The sequence below is a fragment of the Phodopus roborovskii genome, unplaced genomic scaffold, assembly GCF_943737965.1.
Source record: "Phodopus roborovskii unplaced genomic scaffold, PHOROB, whole genome shotgun sequence".
NCBI lineage: Eukaryota > Metazoa > Chordata > Mammalia > Rodentia > Cricetidae > Phodopus > Phodopus roborovskii.
The window spans coordinates 3,385,154-3,401,845 of record NW_026126416.1 but is presented as its reverse complement, the minus strand read 5'-3'; the positions used below and the strand labels follow the sequence as shown (position 1 = coordinate 3,401,845).

At 41.2% G+C, this 16,692-nt stretch overlaps 1 protein-coding gene across 1 annotated transcript; it reads left to right on the top strand.

Annotated features, from left to right (window-relative positions):
* The first annotated feature begins 230 nt into the window (after positions 1–230).
* Atp6v1g3 (ATPase H+ transporting V1 subunit G3) lies at positions 231–15,031 on the top strand. The gene is made up of 3 exons (XM_051183111.1): positions 231–334; positions 9,840–9,940; positions 14,820–15,031. The coding sequence occupies exons 1-3, from the start codon at positions 253–255 to the stop codon at positions 14,991–14,993; spliced, it is 357 nt and encodes a 118-aa protein (XP_051039068.1). The 5' UTR covers positions 231–252; the 3' UTR covers positions 14,994–15,031.
* Positions 15,032–16,692: the final 1,661 nt, after the last annotated feature.

Genomic DNA, 16,692 nt, shown 5'->3' with positions numbered 1-16,692 from the left:
TATAGAGTCGAAGTCCGACACGAAAGGAATTTTCAGCTTCTTGGGGGTGACTACCTGGTTTTTTCTGGATCCCTCCTTGAGCTCACCTTGGCACTTTAACTCTCTGGTCCAATCAGGCAAGTTTGGGACAAACAGTTATGTGTTCACTGTTGACAAAACAAGCTGGGTTCTGTGGTGATTCATTCATTAGAGGATAAAAGGGTGTGCGTGCGCCAGTTTCCACAGAAGTCACCTTCCTTGGAGCAAGGCACCATGACCAGCCAGTCTCAGGGGATCCAACAGCTCCTGCAGGCAGAGAAAAGGGCCAAGGACAAGCTAGAGGAAGCAAAGAAGAGTAAGTGTCACCTGTGAGGGGCTGGTCAAAAACTACGGGGTGGAGGAGAGGACTATGGGCTTCTTTTTTCAGGCAGACCTGCATTTAAAGTGTGATGTTACCACTTCCCCTGTGAAAGCTTAGGGCGTTCTCAGGAACTACCCAGCCATATACCCCACACCTGCCAGAGCAGGTATGGTGGCTTGTTAATTGGGATGTTCTTTGAGAGGCCATAAGCTAAATGTACAGCTCCCGGTTAATAAGATTATGGATGTGTGCTTAAGCCAGCCTCTCCATCTTCCTTTATACCCTCACACCTCAGTTGGCACAATATTGTGAGATGGTTAAGAGACAGGCATCTTTCAGATCACGTCCTTCACTAGAGAGTAACTGCAGTGGATTACTGATGCTTTGCAAGCAGTATTTGATAGTTCCATTAAATTGGGATCATTTTTTAATAGCTTGTTTTCCCTCTCTTTTACACTCTTATAGTTTAAATGTTTCTGTTTTATTCTCCTTTGCTGCCTTCTTATTTAATCACACATCTATGTATTTTCATGTGAGTGTCTTCAATAAACTTCAGTTTTCTTCCTACTCCCATGGACATTCACAGTATGAATAAGGCATCAACATCATTCCTATTTCAGGAATGCAAAAATAAATGAGGTTTTTATGATTTGCCCAAGGTGATGTTTTAAAATTTGAAAATATGGTATCGGCCACCTTGTTTACTCTTTCACGATGATCTTTGCATAAAGAGAGGAGAGGATGCTAAGAGGCATTTTTCCGGCATGCTCAGGGTCACACAGAGAAGATTTGTTGGATGGGATCTGAGTCTGCAGCCAACTCCTAAATAATGCGATATGGAAAGCTTATATCATTCTTATATAAGACTGACTTCTTGAGTCATGGTTCCCTAGACCAAGATTTATGCTTTCCCAGGATTCTAGATAATATCATTTACTGTCTAACAGACAACAATTTGAGGTGCCGTTCATCTTTATCATGATTTTTTTTTCCTTCTGTGTCTGCAAATGGATTCAAAATCCAACAGGGAGGGAGCTGCTATGTCTGAAAACATTGCTCAGGTAACTTTCTGGATGTCAGAGGGGAAGCAGGCAGGCAGTGTCCATTCAGTCCTCCAACGGCAAAGCCATTTCCCTTCCTTGCAGTACACTGGTTTCTGAACACTCAGCCGTGTGAGCACCAAGGGATGTCGAGAAGGCTCTAGTGGGGTTGGCAGCAAAGGCGGGGAGGGAGGAAGTTGTGTGAAACCATTACTGTCATCTCTACATCCTCTTCCTATGACAAAACCATGCATGCAATCACAGGATGCCATGCCTGCAGTAACTCTGTAGAAAGCCAAACACTCTAGATCCTACCAATTTAAAGAGTCCAGAAAATTCTCATGCCTTATTATTCAGATTTCTCTACTCACATTTAAAACGTCTGGAAGATAGAAATATTGTAAGATACAATAGTTGTGCAGTTTTTGCCTCTAGGAGAGTATTGGGAACATGCCCGATCAACATTTTTCTGTGAGTCCCATAAACCTTGCCAACTCCCTTCTCTATTCAAAGTATTTAAAGGAGAAACATTGCCGATTATGGGCATTGTGCCTTTGAGTTCAAAATGGAGATAGACAAAGGCCCAACTTCCTTCTCCTTCTTCAGTGAATATGCTGACCTTGGGTGACCTTTTCTCAGAAACCATATTAAAATACTTATCTTATTATCTGTGCTCCAAACAGTCATTTTACCAGTTGACAGCTTCATGTGTGTGTATGTATACACAAATTTATTTTATATACTATGTCTTACTTCATTAATAATAACAATAATAATAACAATCAACTAATCAGCCTGTAACAGTAGATATCTCAAGTTTTAAAACATCTTGAAAAATACTTTGACTCTCAGCACTGGTGGTCTAAGATTTACAGGGTGTGTCAGTGTGTCCTCTGGTGTCATGAAGAGGCCTGGGGACAGGCCGCCCCTAGCTTGGTTGTTCTCTCCTGGCTGTCAGCAGGTGACCGTTTTGTTACAACAGGACTGAGTTTTTTAATGACCTGAGTTGAGGAGAGGAGAAATGCCACTTGACGCACTTGGTATGTTAACCCTCCTCCCAAGTTCCTGTGGTTTCTATTCCATGCACTGGGTTGGGTGAGAATGTTTGTGGCGCTCACTAGCTCTGCGCTCTGTCGTTGGAGACTCAGGAGTGGACCTCCATCCCTCCTTACTGAATGACTTGATAAGACAAATGCTAAGTGAATGCCGATCCAAATGAGACAAAGGAATGGCAGAGGCACTTAGACTCACCCTTTTAACAAACACCTATACTTCATTTCCTCCCCGATGATGAGAATATTCATCTGAAAATGTGATTTTTTTTTTTTTAGGAAGAATGGAGATTCAGAATAAGGGTGATGACCCATCACCACCTCATCCTTAAATTCACTTACTTGAGAGTCAGTATCTCAGAAGTTGCTTCAGCAGGGTGGGTGGGTGTCCATTTACAAGAAAGAGAAACAGAGGCATGGGAGGGAGGGAGGGGAGGAATAAAGGTAGGAGACTTAGACCCTCCTGCAGAAAAAAAAAAAGTAATCAGCACAGTTTGCTGTTTTGGGGAGATCCAAGAGCTGAAAAAAGATTCCATCTAGTCCCTTAAGGAGTGCTTCCTGCGATCCCAGCAAAGCTGTTACATAACAGAATTATAAGCACTTGAGGGGTACAGATAAAGGACTGTAGAAACGATCCACCAGGAACTCTCCCAAGGTTGGTGAGGCCTGCAGCTCTCAAGGCCCTCACTGGCGACTGGCAGAAATGGTCTGAGGAGAGTAGGGGGGTACTGCAGACCACATGGAGAAGCCTGGTTATGAGGCAACCTAGAAGAAAATCCATCCACTCAAATGAAACATCAGGGCTTCTTCATATGGATTATTTTACATCTCTGAGCTTCAGTCATTAAAAACATAGGTGTTGCATGGCTACATTTGTCTCTATAACATGACTAGTAACCAAAATATTTGAAGAAGAAAAATGTGTATGTGTGACTGCAGACTGAATAAATAGACTTATTTTGTTTTTAACAATAGAAACAATAGAAAAATGATATAGAGTGGAGGAAAGCAGTCTGATCATTCTTGCTTAGTCATGATGCCAGGTCTGGGTCTACAAATCCTATGCAGGGGAACAGAGAAGCTTAAGCTCATAGCAAGGCTCCCAAACATACTCTTACCCAATAAGCAGCCATGGTGTGTATAAAGGTGATATGTTGCTCCAAGACAAGTTACATTTTTTACAAGGGAACATCGTAGACTCACCCTGGAGATACAGATCTGGACATTGAGCTGAGGCTTCACTCGGAATTGAATTAGAAACTCAAGGTATCAGCATCAACAGGAGGGCAGGAGACTTGAGACTTGTCCTTCTCTGAAATGCATGGTGGTTTTGTGAGATTTACTCCCTTAAAATGAGAATACTCCAGAGATCCAGGTGAGGCTGCCTCTTTTGATATGTTTGAATGTATGAAGTTCAAGGTCACACAAAAAGCCTGCATTTTTAAACCATCTTATAACGTGTGCCATGACCTTTCAAATGGTTGGCGTGCTGCGTTATAGGATGTACACCAAAAGCTATGATAATCCCGTAAATATTCACATCTGGATATGAGAAAAACTGAACAATCAAGAGTTTGAAGATTTCCTTGGAGCTACAGACGATTAGAATAAGTGTAGGACACATACACCCTACAGCTGGCTCTCTACCAAGCTCCCTGCCTGGAGCTGCCCTGCCTGCTACAAATCCGACTTCTGCTTCTTAATGTCTACATGTCCCCAGGAGGTCACCGCCTCACCTGACAGTGCCCACTCCCTCCATCTCAGAATAGTTCTGTGAACAAAACCACCTCAGGATGTGGTCTTGAGTAACTGAGGTTAACACAAAAATTTGTTACTTCATTCTACAAAACAAGAGCCCAGGAGATCTCATCTATTCATATACCTCCAAGGAATAGACAAAATTGCCTTTCAAAGAACAACAAAATGCTGGTCTCTGTAACCGTGATCTTCTGTCCTCTGAGTCTACCATTGAAACATTTTGTTGCAAAATATACTTGCAAAACACCTCTGCTTTCTAGGTAGTTAACAGCCCACAGAGTCCTTCAGTCTTGTGTTTGTGGGTGTGTTACCTGCCATTGCTCATAAGGCAGCAATTCACCTATTTGTTTCCAGACCTGAAGATCATCAGGTTATTAGAACAAACTCCTTTATTTAATCAAATATTCACCCTGCAAATAGATGTTTTGCTTCTTGTATACGTGACTTTTATTAACCTAATAAAATAAAAGCCTTGCATAGAATTTCATGGCCCCGTCTTGTATAATTTGCAGGCCTGCAAATATGTCCCTTTTCTTTGTAATCCACTGACTAACAGAGTATTTCTTGAGTAATTGCGATCTCACATCTTTGAGTAGGTCATATAAAAGTACAGAACATTTGGGTCTAGTAACAGCATTTGGTTGTATTTAATCCAAGATTTGTGGAGTTTTCTTATAATTTTAAAACTGGAAACACAACTGGAAGAAAAGTTAATCAGGGCATCAAGGAAGGAACACACACGTGAAGGGAAATAATCACTCAAGCAATCATAGTCATCAAGATGGTGTTGCTCTTTGTTTCTTTCATTCTTCCTCCTGATGGCTTGTTTATTTTCCCATTGACTTTTATTTAACAATTGCGAAAAATAACAGCAATTGTGAAAAGTAAATCAAGAAGGGTTTATCATCATATTAGCAAGGGCCCCAGAACCAAGAATGTTCTTCTAGGTAGATAGCTCCTCCTTAACACACCATACTTCCTACCTCAGGACCCATTGTGCTTGGTGTCTCTTCTCCCTGGATCAAGCTTTCCCTTCAGATAGCTGCAGGACCATTAGTCTTATTCCTATGCTCACTTGGCATTTCATCCAAGAAACCTCATTTGTACCAACCACAACCTGTTGCAATTCCTCTCTACCTTTAGACCCCTTCATTCTTCATGTGCTTGGTTTCCCTGACATGTGTGTGCATATTATCGACTCTCTGTCTCCTGGATTGCATTCAGAGCACAGACTGACAAGGGGTGTGACCTCCCACTGCTATAACCAAAGGTCTAGACTATCGCTTGGATACTTAGTATCGCTAGATACTCAGCAATACTAAGTGGGGGGGGCATCTCACTTCAGTTCTCTATGGTGTATACTCTTAGTTAACCTTTCTCTCTATTTCAGTTTCCTTGCTTCTCTGTCCTACACCTTTTTCGGGAGACTGTATTTCCCTACCTTAAATCCACAACCCTCTCTTACATCCTGTATATACTCCTTTGGTTATTTTACCTAAACACCATTGCCACAATTAGCACATTCAAAGACCGGCATGATTGACATGGAATCTTCTTCCCTCTTATTCCATCCGCCTGAATTGCAGATGGAGATGCCCAGCTGTATTCTGATTATCAGCCCTTGGATGTCCTCGGGTAAGCCTTCAGGATGCTCTTTAATGACACCCAGGACCTGTCCTCATAGCAGTGTGTCTCACCTAAAACTATTCAGAATCATCAAACAACTCCCTTTTGCTCAGAACTTCCTTAATGCCCTTTGCTAATCTTCAAGATGGCTCTAGGTAGTAGATGATTTCTTCTGTCTCGATGAGAAGAGAGACTCAAATTCCAAGTGATTAACCCATAATTTCAGTTTTCACTGCCTTCTACGTGGTATCTACTATGCAATTCTGATTCCCATATAAGCAGATAAAAAGAAATACCATTTCTCCACACAGAAAAAAGCAGTCCAAGCAGCAGAGACTTGTCTTTGTGTCTCCAGTACTTATCTGGGTCTTAGGACACACAGTTCCTTGGCCAGATCTAGGCATGCCACAAAGGAGTCTGCCTTTGAGCATTGCCTCTCATGTCCTACACAAAACCACTTTTAGCTTGCCCCTGGTAAACTCTTTTAATTCTTTTCCCACACATTGAAACATCACTCCAAATACCTCCACCTCCCTTTCCTTCTCAAGAAAAGAGCATCACAGAATACCTCTAAGTAATGACTGGTTAAGTGTAGAACAGCTTTGTCTGCCCAGCACGCCCTACATGTAAAATTGACTGACCTTATTCAGGTGGAGTTGGTTACAATGTCTCTCAAACTAGCTTAGAACCGTCTTTTGTCCTCTTCCAACTCTCCAATTGCCCTGTCCATCCTCACAGCGGTCCAGGCTCCCTCCATAGTTCTTCCGAAGCTCCCCCAACTGTCTTCTTGGAGCCCATGTTGAAGCTGTCTGTTTAAACCCCCTGGCATATAATGTTAGCATAAAGACACTGGATAATGGAGTGTGGTTGGGGTGAAGCCCCTATGTTCCATACGCTTAAGGTTAGAAGTTTCTCTATATACATGTGATTTTTCTCAATGATTGCAGAACAAATGGAAGCAATATTTATGTGTCCTTATTTTCCTAGTAGGATCTTGTATATTGTTTAAGGTTTTGTGAGTTTGATAATGCTCTTCTTGGAAGCTAGTGTGGGATGTACGTAATTCCAGACTATGTTGAATTAATACCACCTTTTCCATAGCGAGTAGTACATCTGCCTGTGCATTCTCTGTGTCTGGCTCTATGCTTGTAGAGGAGGTAGTCAAGGATCACAGAACAAATAATGGAAGACTAAAGGAAATCCATCCCTTCTGGAACCACACTTTTGAACATTACTTAAAATCATGATGCATACAGTGAATACATTTCCTGGACCAAAAACTCTTGGTCTTATAAGTCTGTATATCCTTATAATTGTCATGGATGCATAAATTCAACTGTTACATATTGGGGATAAAAAAAATAGGAATGTCTTTTGTTTCATAGTAACTGTGTTTTAATACTTAGGAAATAGGTATGCATGCTTTTAAACTTTGGCACTCTTCCCATTCACAGAGAGGAGCTAGCTAGAGGTTAATATGAGTGGATTTGACGCATGCATTTTGCTTCACCTCTAACTAAACCATCGGCTTCCCTTTCTTCCACTGGGTTAAATCAGGTGTAGCATGTGCAGGCTTTCACACAGTGGCAGCTGCTGAGGCTATCCAGAAAATTGCTGTGCCAGCAATGATTTCCTGTGGCTCTCCTCCGTAATTGAATGAGAACCAGCAGGTGACTGGAGCCTTGACAGGGGGATCACAGATAGGCTCCATGCTTGTCACGGTGTGGCAGAGCCTCTTAGGGCAGTGTTGGACTCTGCTCAGGGGTAGGGCACACAGAGATTTTCCTTCCATTACCTTTTCAACAAAGGTACCAGAGTCATAACTTTGAAACCAGTCATTTATCATGGGATTAAGACAGGGAAAACCGGATGTTTTCACCCTGTTCATTTTGTAAAATAATTATGTATACAAGCCATTATCACTAAGAAAATAGTAAGATAGTTTGCATTTTTTTCATCCTGGTATTTATAACAAGATGTGACAGGAGGTTTTCTGTGAATAGGGTGTGATGGTTGCCATGCAACAGGTAGATCCCATTATGTCCTGAAGCATGCAGAGTGTACAGTTGGCAGTAAGCATTAAGTAAGTAGGCAGAAGGGAAGCCTTGCTGTTACTGTTTCATTAAGCCCAAAGAATCTCCACATTAGCGTCCATCAGACTTGGTATTTAAAGAAAGTGAAAACGAGGCTAGTTATCTTTTCTGAATGGTGTTACCAAGTCCCACCCAGGTGAATCTGTCTTCATCCTAAGCGCATTTCCGGTGACCACTAAAACAACTTGTGCCCAGCCAGGGGAGAAACGTAGAAGCAATCTCCACCTGGCACAAAGTCTACAAAGATACAGGTGACAAATAAATGTTTATGTTAAGGCTTTTTCTTCTTGTTGTTCCATGGCTCAAGGGGTAAAAGCTCTTACCTGGGGAGGGCTGGGTTTGAGTTAGCTCCCCCAGAAAGGTGCAAGGAAAGAATCCACTCTGTCTTCTGACATCTATACATGTCTTGACATGAGGACACACACTCTCATATCCACCCGCATACATACACACACTAATAATAATAATAATAATGATAATAATAATGAATACAGTTAAAATTGTTTTAAATCCCTTCTTTCTACTTAGTGAGGGTTACTTATCTAGTTCAAACTGTGTAACCTAAACTTGAGACATGACCAGAGAATAAACCGTGTCAAATAAGCAAATAATACGGTATCTTAAACGACACTGGAAGGCAATAGAGTCCAAGAGAGGAAATAATAAAGCTCAGAGTTTTTTTACAGTTTTATTGCCACAGAACATTCATACCCATCTCCTAGAAATTGGAGGCTGCTGGGGACACAGCAGTCGTTCTGTTCAGTCTGTTGTCAACAGACCCTGCCTCGTGCATGACTAATGATGCCCACTGTAGTGTTTGTCTAAGGCTTTCATCTTACCTTGCCCTGTGGCTTAAGGCTTACACCTTTGCTCTTAATAAAAAGAAAGGGGCACTTAGCTAAATCTCCCAACCATTAAAAACAATTGGATTTACAGCCTCTTTCAAGTCCCCCTCAGAGAAAGCTACCACAAGAAAAACTACTTTGATGTGTTGCGGAGCTTAATCAGACATTCTAGAGTAGCAAATGGGAAGGGTGGGGGAGGGAATCCCAATAAATGTCTTAAAAATTGAAAGTCATTTGCTAGAGTCTGAGCTGGAGTCTGCAGTGATTTTGGAGGTCTGCCAGAGCTAAATAGGATCCAGTTGGTGTGGACTGAAGGATGCCTGGCAACCAGTCAGGACAGGAGAATCTGACCAAATAATGTCTTTTTTTTTTTTTTTTAAATAAATGACAGCTAAAAGCTGCTCTCTGGTTGTTAGTGCTAGGAGTATATGTGTAGAGGATGTTTTTAATGCATGAATGTGAAAGAGAGTTATTACTCCATGCTTTAAAGGACCCAATTGAAGAAAAGAAATTAAAAAGTTGAATATTATTTTAATGAAATTTGACATATATATATACACACACATACATATATATGTATGTATATATATGTATGTGTGTGTATATATATATATATATATATATATATGTATTTATGAAGGGGTATTCATCGATGTACTTTAAAAGTCATTTTCTAGGAACCAAACTTGTATTCTTTAGAAGATAAATGAGCTACCTTTAATGACTGAGCTACCTCTCCAGACCAAATATTTGTTTTTATTGTTATTTTTAATGTGTTAATGTGTGTGAGCCTGTGCACAAGATATGTGCACTCACAGGGTTACACCTGTGTGCATGGTGTGCGCCTCTATAAGAGCAGCCGGTCTTAACTGACTGCTACAGGTGTGGGGACAGGCACCTTTAATCCCAACACTGGGATGGCAGAGGTGGGCGGGTCTCTGTGAGTTTGAGGATAGCCCGGTCAGCTGGAGCTACATAAGGAGACCCTATGTCAGAAGAAAATGAATCTCTTCTATTTGTCCATCATTTGCACTGCTGTAAGTGGCAAAAAAATGTCTGTTGTTTCTGCTGCTGTTAATTCTCAGGAAAAGGGAAGCGCCTGAAGCAAGCTAAGGAGGAAGCCATGGCTGAGACTGACCGGTACAGGGTGCAGAGGGAGAAGGAGTTCCACGTGAGGCAGTCGAAGGTGAGGAAGGGCCCGCACTGACTCCCGGGTGCTCTGGTGAGGCGCTCCTCTGTGTAAGGACTGGGGCAGAGTACTAGAACAATTTCCTGGGATTCGGCAAGCACAGCACAGCCAAGGCTGAACATACGACCAAATCTTGTCACTGATGTCACTGCCGCGCATTTTTGTCACATAGAAAGGCCACTCGGTTGCTGCCTGATGTTATAGTGGGTATCCGCGCGCGCGCGCGCGCATTTCCTCAAAAGAGACACCCGAAAGGATTGGTTGAAGTACTCTTAGCATAGAAATGTGTATTTGGGGAGGGTTCAGTGTTCCTGAATGAAGACACTCGGACAAGTCACGCACCTGAGAAGAGGATTTTAGCCATCCAAACAGCACGCTCTGCAACTTGTAGCAATGCCTACAGGTGTGCAGCGAGCTCCGGGTGTGCGTTACTCAAAAGCCGTGTCACAAGGCCCGTTTCGAGTTTCACAGTAGCAACTGAGTCCCTTATGCTCCCGTAAGCAACTGCTTCTCCATGTACCTGTACTCAATTCTAACAAAGCTCATTGATGGAAGGAAGGAAGGAGGGAGGGAGGGAGGGAGGGAGGGAGGAAGAAGGAAGGAAGGAAGGAAGGAAGGAAGGAAGGAAGGAAGGAAGGAAGGAAGGAAGGAAGGAAGGAAGGAAGAGAGAAAAGCGTGTCTTGTGGGTTGGTGTTTACTGACAGAGTCCGTGGCTGATGTTCAGGCTAAGATGCAAAGTGAATTTGCTAGGCCAGCTCTCTTCCATGTAGACACCAGTCCTAGATCTTTGGTGCCACACACATGTGATCCCAGACCCAGGAGGTGGAAGCAAGAGGCTGGAGCTCAAGGCATCCTGACCCTGTTTCAAAAACTAGGAATCAAAGAAAGCCCTTGGGATTTCCTTATGCCTCCTCGGCAACTAGATACATTAATTCAGTAACATTATTTTCATTTAAATAGGAAAAAGAAGCCTGGATTTCTTTTTTCATACTGTCATTTATTTTTTAAGCATATGAAGTTTGTAATAAAAGTTAAGGGCATGATGGGCCTGGAGAGATGGCTCAGCATTCAAGTCTTCCTGCCCTTCCAGAAGACCTGGGTTCAATTCCCAGCACCTACATCTGGCTGCTCAAGCCACCTGCAACTTCAATCCCAGGAGAGCCAACACATTTTTTTTTTTCTGGCCTCTGCAAGTACATGCACACACACCTATAAATAAATAACAAAATAAAATAATAACTAAAAGATAAGAGCATGATATTTTCAGAAAGGACACTATGCCATGTTGCAAACAGGCCTAAAAGAAAGCACTAACCTCTATATATCAAGGGTAAGTTCATGTAATACATTTTGCACCTTTAAAATATGAATATGATACTATTCAGAAGCCTGACATTGCAAAATGAAGCACAAGAATTTGAAAGGAAAGTTCATTTACAACCTTTTTAAAAAGTGAAAAATACATGAAGAACTCATAGAGATTCAAAAACTGGACCCAATTGTTAAAAAAAAAAAAAAAAAAAAAAAAAAACTTTGATTAAGTTCTTTGTTTCTTTGCTCAAATAATTGTCCTTGTCAGGTTAAGACTGTGTAGCTCAGTGGCAGGCAGAGTGTTTGCCTGGCAGGTATTAGGCCCTAAGTTCAATTCTCAGCATGCACACATGTGCGCGCGCGCACACACACACACACACACACACACACACACACACACATCTTAGAAAACAGTGAACCAGTCAGAAAAATTAATTCTTCCTGTAAGTGTTTAGAAGCCAAAATTCTGAACTCTTTCTTATCCACACATATGAGTACAACCCTCATGATTGGTGCTTATATTTTCTGCAGATTTTTAAAGTTTTCTGTCCTAATTGTACTGACTCTTTTCTTCCTAAGGACACAAAGAATCCCAGTCCCATTGGGCCCTTTACTCATACTGTTCTTGGCTTTGTAGTCCTCTTCTGTTTAGACATTCTCTTCTTTCTTTATCCATGTTCAACCATTAGCATCTTTCTCTGACTACCTTACCTAAAATGACCTCTTTGGGAAATAATATTATCTTTGCTTTTTTCATAGCATTTACCACCACATGATATGTTGTATATTTACATTTATTGTGGTTGTCCATCACTCACTCCGGTCCATAAGTCTAGAAATTGTAGGCTCTTGTGTTTTCTGTTGTTTCCCTAGATTTCCTACTACTGCTCCATAGTGGACGTTCAATAGGCCTTTGTTTAACTAACAAATAAGTAGGCATTGCTCTGTGTCCTCATCCTTGCTAGCAAGGTCTGCCATGAGAACGATGTAACTAGAACAGAGAGGGACAGCCCTCACCAACGACAGCCAGCTTTGATCTTTGATCGTCTTCTGGAATGACAGCTACATGTAATTTTTAACTAAAAACAAAACTGACCACAGTTTTAGAAAGTGCAAGACCTTTTTTTTCTTTCCCTGGGAAGGATTGAATCCAATGTAAGTGTGACTGGAGATTTGCTCTCCACTTTGAACAGTAATTAAAACTCCTCATCACTCTAGGATAGCCTCCCAAGCCAATTTTACAGTTAAGTGATCAAAGGTGGTGCACATATGGGAGTTTCCAGAGCCTGTGCTATGTTGAGCATGGTACAAAACTGCCATTTCAGGTATTCCCTGGCATAGTCTCCTGGCATCAACACCTTGTCCTAGCCCTTCGCCTGGAATACTTAAACATTAAAAGGAAAGTATCAAGGGTTGAAAGCTCTTAGCCTACAGATATCACGGCATGTTAAGTACGGAATGATGAACTTCCAACTTATAAAATGCACCAAATGTTTAGGCTTTGGACAATGTGAACTATAGGACACAGGAACTGAGTTATTTGTAATACCTTGGGAGCCCCTCACTTCATTAATATGTATTGAGCATAGGCAATTGTTTGGCAACTATTTTTCTCTCAATTTTTTTTTTTTTTACTACATAAGACTTTTCATTGAGTCTTTGGTTCATTTTTGTAGACTTCCACTTATGACACTGGATTTAGTATTTAAAAAATGCATTTTGTGGAGTTTTGTTAAATAGCCCCAAATATTTTTAAACATAGAATTGACTCTATGCACATCTACTTCCTGCACACTCAATTACTATAATTCTCCCACACACTTTTTTTTCTTTTTCTTTTTCTTTTTTTTTTTTTTTTTTTTTTTTCTTTTTTTGGTTTTCTGAGACAGGGTTTCTTTGTGGTTTTGAAGTCTGTCCTGGAACTAGCTCTTTGTAGACCAGACTGGTCTTGAACTCACAGAGATCCACGTGCCTCTACTTCCTGAATGCTGGGATTAAAGGTGTGGGCCACCACCACCTGGCACCATAATCCCTTTTAGTTAAGGTTATCTTGGCTCTTAGGTATTGTAGTTTAATAGAGTCACATTCTTTGATTTGTTCTCCTCATGCCTGGAATATAAACAGGAAAGAATTTAGACCCAACAGCTGGGATTGTGTTTCATTTTTAAGCTTAAGAACTAAAAAAGGTTCTAGACTCTAGAGTTATAGTCTCTACAACAGAAGTCACTGGTGCATACCTGGGTGTGTGTTAAATACATAGCTACTAAATAAGAGCAGAAAAGGAAAACATCAATAGTCTTGCCTTAACAGACCCATGTTTAAGAAAGGTCAAGTAGGTGTTGGTAGCGCATGCCTTTAATCCCAGCACTCGGGAGGCAGAGGCAGGCGGATCTCTGTGAGTCTGAGGCCAGCCTGGTCTATAGAGTGAGTGCCAGGACAGCCTCCAAAGCTACAGAGAAACCCTGTCTTGAAAAACAAGAAGGAGGAGGAGGAAGAGGAAGGAGGAGGAAGAAGAAGGAGAAGATGATGATGATAACTTGGTAGAGAATTTGCATCCCAAGCATGAAGTCTGAACCCATAGATGGGACGTGGTAACACAAGTATTCTAATTTAGCACTAAAGAGATAGAGGCAGGAGGATGGAGAAGCCAAGGTCATTACCAGCTTCATGGTGAGTTTGAGGCAAATATGGGCTACGTGAGGTACATCCTCAAATGGAAGAGGAGGAAGAGAAGGGAGTAGAGGAGAGAGAAGAAGAAAGGGGTGAGAGAATTCAGAGAGAGAGGGGGGAGTTATAAGCAAACTGTTAACTGCAGCATCCCTTTCCATTGATGTCTCTGTTATATTTTAGACAGATAATGACTTGATGAAGATGCTAATACAATCAGGAAAAATAAAAAAATACACTGCCAAATACAGAACAGTAGGAAAGATTTAACTGTCTAAAATGTAAAGGTGACTAAACGAACAAGCATACTTCAAGCTGAATGAAAACCGGTTTATGAAAAAATTCTCCACACCATATCTGTTATTCTACATCGTATATGTGTGAGTTACCTTTGACAGCATATTTTAGCTATATCTTCCTTTAAAATTATAATGCATCTCTTGCTCTGTAAAATGAGGGAAACGTGAGCTTAGTGCTGCTGACTTTCTGCTCCACTTTCCAGAATTGGAAATTAAGAAAGTAAACAAAAGGAAATTTGAGAATAGAGTGGAAATTATTGCAAACACATTAAATATGATATAAAAGCATGTGCAAGGTGTAAGTAATAGAACCTGGAGTGCACTCGATGGAATGAACTCACTGTGTCTTTAGGGACACGTTCACCCTTCACAGCCAGGCTCTTCATAATCTTGTCTGCCCCCCACACACACAAAAAAAATTTCTGGAACACAGAGAGAGAGAGAGAGGTGACACACACATAAAGACACACACACAGACAACATACGACACACACACACCATAGAACAATCATAAAAAAATATGCTGAAGTTCGTAAATTGATTAAAATTTAACCTGAAAAAAAAAATGTTAAAATGAATCTCGTCTTTCGCTTTCACAGATGATGGGCTCCCAGAGCCACCTCTCCGATGAAATAGAAGAACAAACTCTAGAGAAGATAAAAGAGCTGAACAGAAGCTACAACGGTTGTGTGGAAAGCGTAATTAAACAGCTGTTGAGCATGGTGTGCGACCTGAAAGCTGGAGTCCATGTCAACTACAGAGCCACCAACTGAATGCTTTCCATACTTCCCAGTAGATAGGGTGGGGGTGAGTTCTGCCGATATTAGGGAGTGGAATCGTGCACCCGAAGTTTAATGGACACCTATAGACATTTATGTCACATATTCCATGTATGGCACAGAATTAAAAAAAATCAATAACACTGTGTCCTCTCTCTTGGAAATAGGTATGCCAGGCATTTACTGTGAAGCAATGTAAGAAAGGGAGGAACTCTGTATTTTTTCACGCTTCTTTCTGTTGGCTTAGAAGATGCTCTACTGGGTATAATTCCCATAAAGGAGAACTCAGTTATGATCATTATAATCACGTAAGATGAATATGCCAAGGCTTTAACTACTCAATGAGAAAAGCCATACGATTTCACTGTTAGTTCAGAAAGCATATCTAAAACCTTCGTGAGAACAGGGAGAAATAATGTTACAGGTCACCTCAGATAAAACGGACCCCATCGCCGCTTTATTTGCCTAACGGCAAGCAGCACAGTTATTCTCATTAAAGCGCATTTATTTTTAAAGAAAAAGTGATGATATGATAGTTTAGAAACCTTAATAAATTTTGTAGTTTGTAAAGAAGTGAACCTCCAACGCAATGAGTTAGTATTCCTTTATCTTGGTCTCTGTATTGAATGAGCTAAATTCTTGAGAGCTGGGTACTTTGTCGGTTCAATGTATAAATTACCTTGGTCCTGGCGTGCAGAAATTGTTAGTTACATTCGTGTGATGGCCATTAGAGCCTTGAGAGTTTACCTGGAGTTGCCTGGGAACAGTGGCAGGCACCTGGCTTCACCCTGGAAGTTTGACAGCTGCATCTGACCCTGTCACTTTAGTACGAAGCTGACTCCCAGGGAGGTTTCTAAATATACACCTTTGAGGGTATTGGATACTAGCAGAACTGGGTTTTGATTTGGTTTGTTTCTGCTTTTAGGCAAGCTCTCACTATATATCTCTGGCTGTCCTGGAACTTGCTCTATAGACTTGGCTTCAGACTCACTGAGATCCTCCTGCCTCTGCCTCTTGAGTGCTGGGATTAAGACACTCATCATCACTTTTACTAGTAGCGGAATTTCAAACACTGTGTGTCGAAAATTTGTAATTCTAGTGCAATCGGAAGTAAGTAGACATTCTTACCATGATTATACATTTTAGACTCCCAGAAACAGTCAACGTAATACTCAGCTTTGATGGGCAGGAGAAATTCCATTTCACTCCTTACTTTTTCAACTTTATGAATGAGGCAAACCAATCAAGTTAGTTTCTGGGCTTTATGTGATAGTTTTCCCCATTACAAGAGAAAACAGCTTATTCCTTAATAAACAGAAAAGTCCAAGAGTCCCAAGAAGCCTGTCTCTAATGTGCATGCTTTACTTTAAGGAGAACAGATAATCTGGTGGAACTGTCTCTATTGTCTCTCTGTTGAGAAATTTCCTCTTCAGCTCAGACTTGGAGAACCCAATTATGGAGCAGGGGAGGGAGGAGCAAGAGAGAGAGGGTGAAGGATAGATATAAAAAATGATGAGAGCTGCCCATCTGAAAAGTCATAACGTGGGCACTTTTCAGCATAGCTTGTGGTATGAGATGTAGTTCTCTGTCTCATCTCATGAAAACCAAAAAGTCAATTTTCTGCATGTGGAAACTTAAGCACACACATTAACAAATTTATGAGCATCGTTTGGGGGAACCTGAGCACTTCAGG

What these genes read in the sequence shown, in the direction of transcription:
- Atp6v1g3 (XM_051183111.1), top strand. Translation starts at nt 253, where the DNA reads ATGACCAGCCAGTCTCAGGGGATCCAACAGCTCCTGCAGGCAGAGAAA. An exon ending in GCTAGAGGAAGCAAAGAAGA is followed by an intron (nt 335 to 9,839) that starts GTAAGTGTCACC and finishes GTTAATTCTCAG; the next exon opens with GAAAAGGGAAGCGCCTGAAG. An exon ending in TCCACGTGAGGCAGTCGAAG is followed by an intron (nt 9,941 to 14,819) that starts GTGAGGAAGGGC and finishes TCGCTTTCACAG; the next exon opens with ATGATGGGCTCCCAGAGCCA.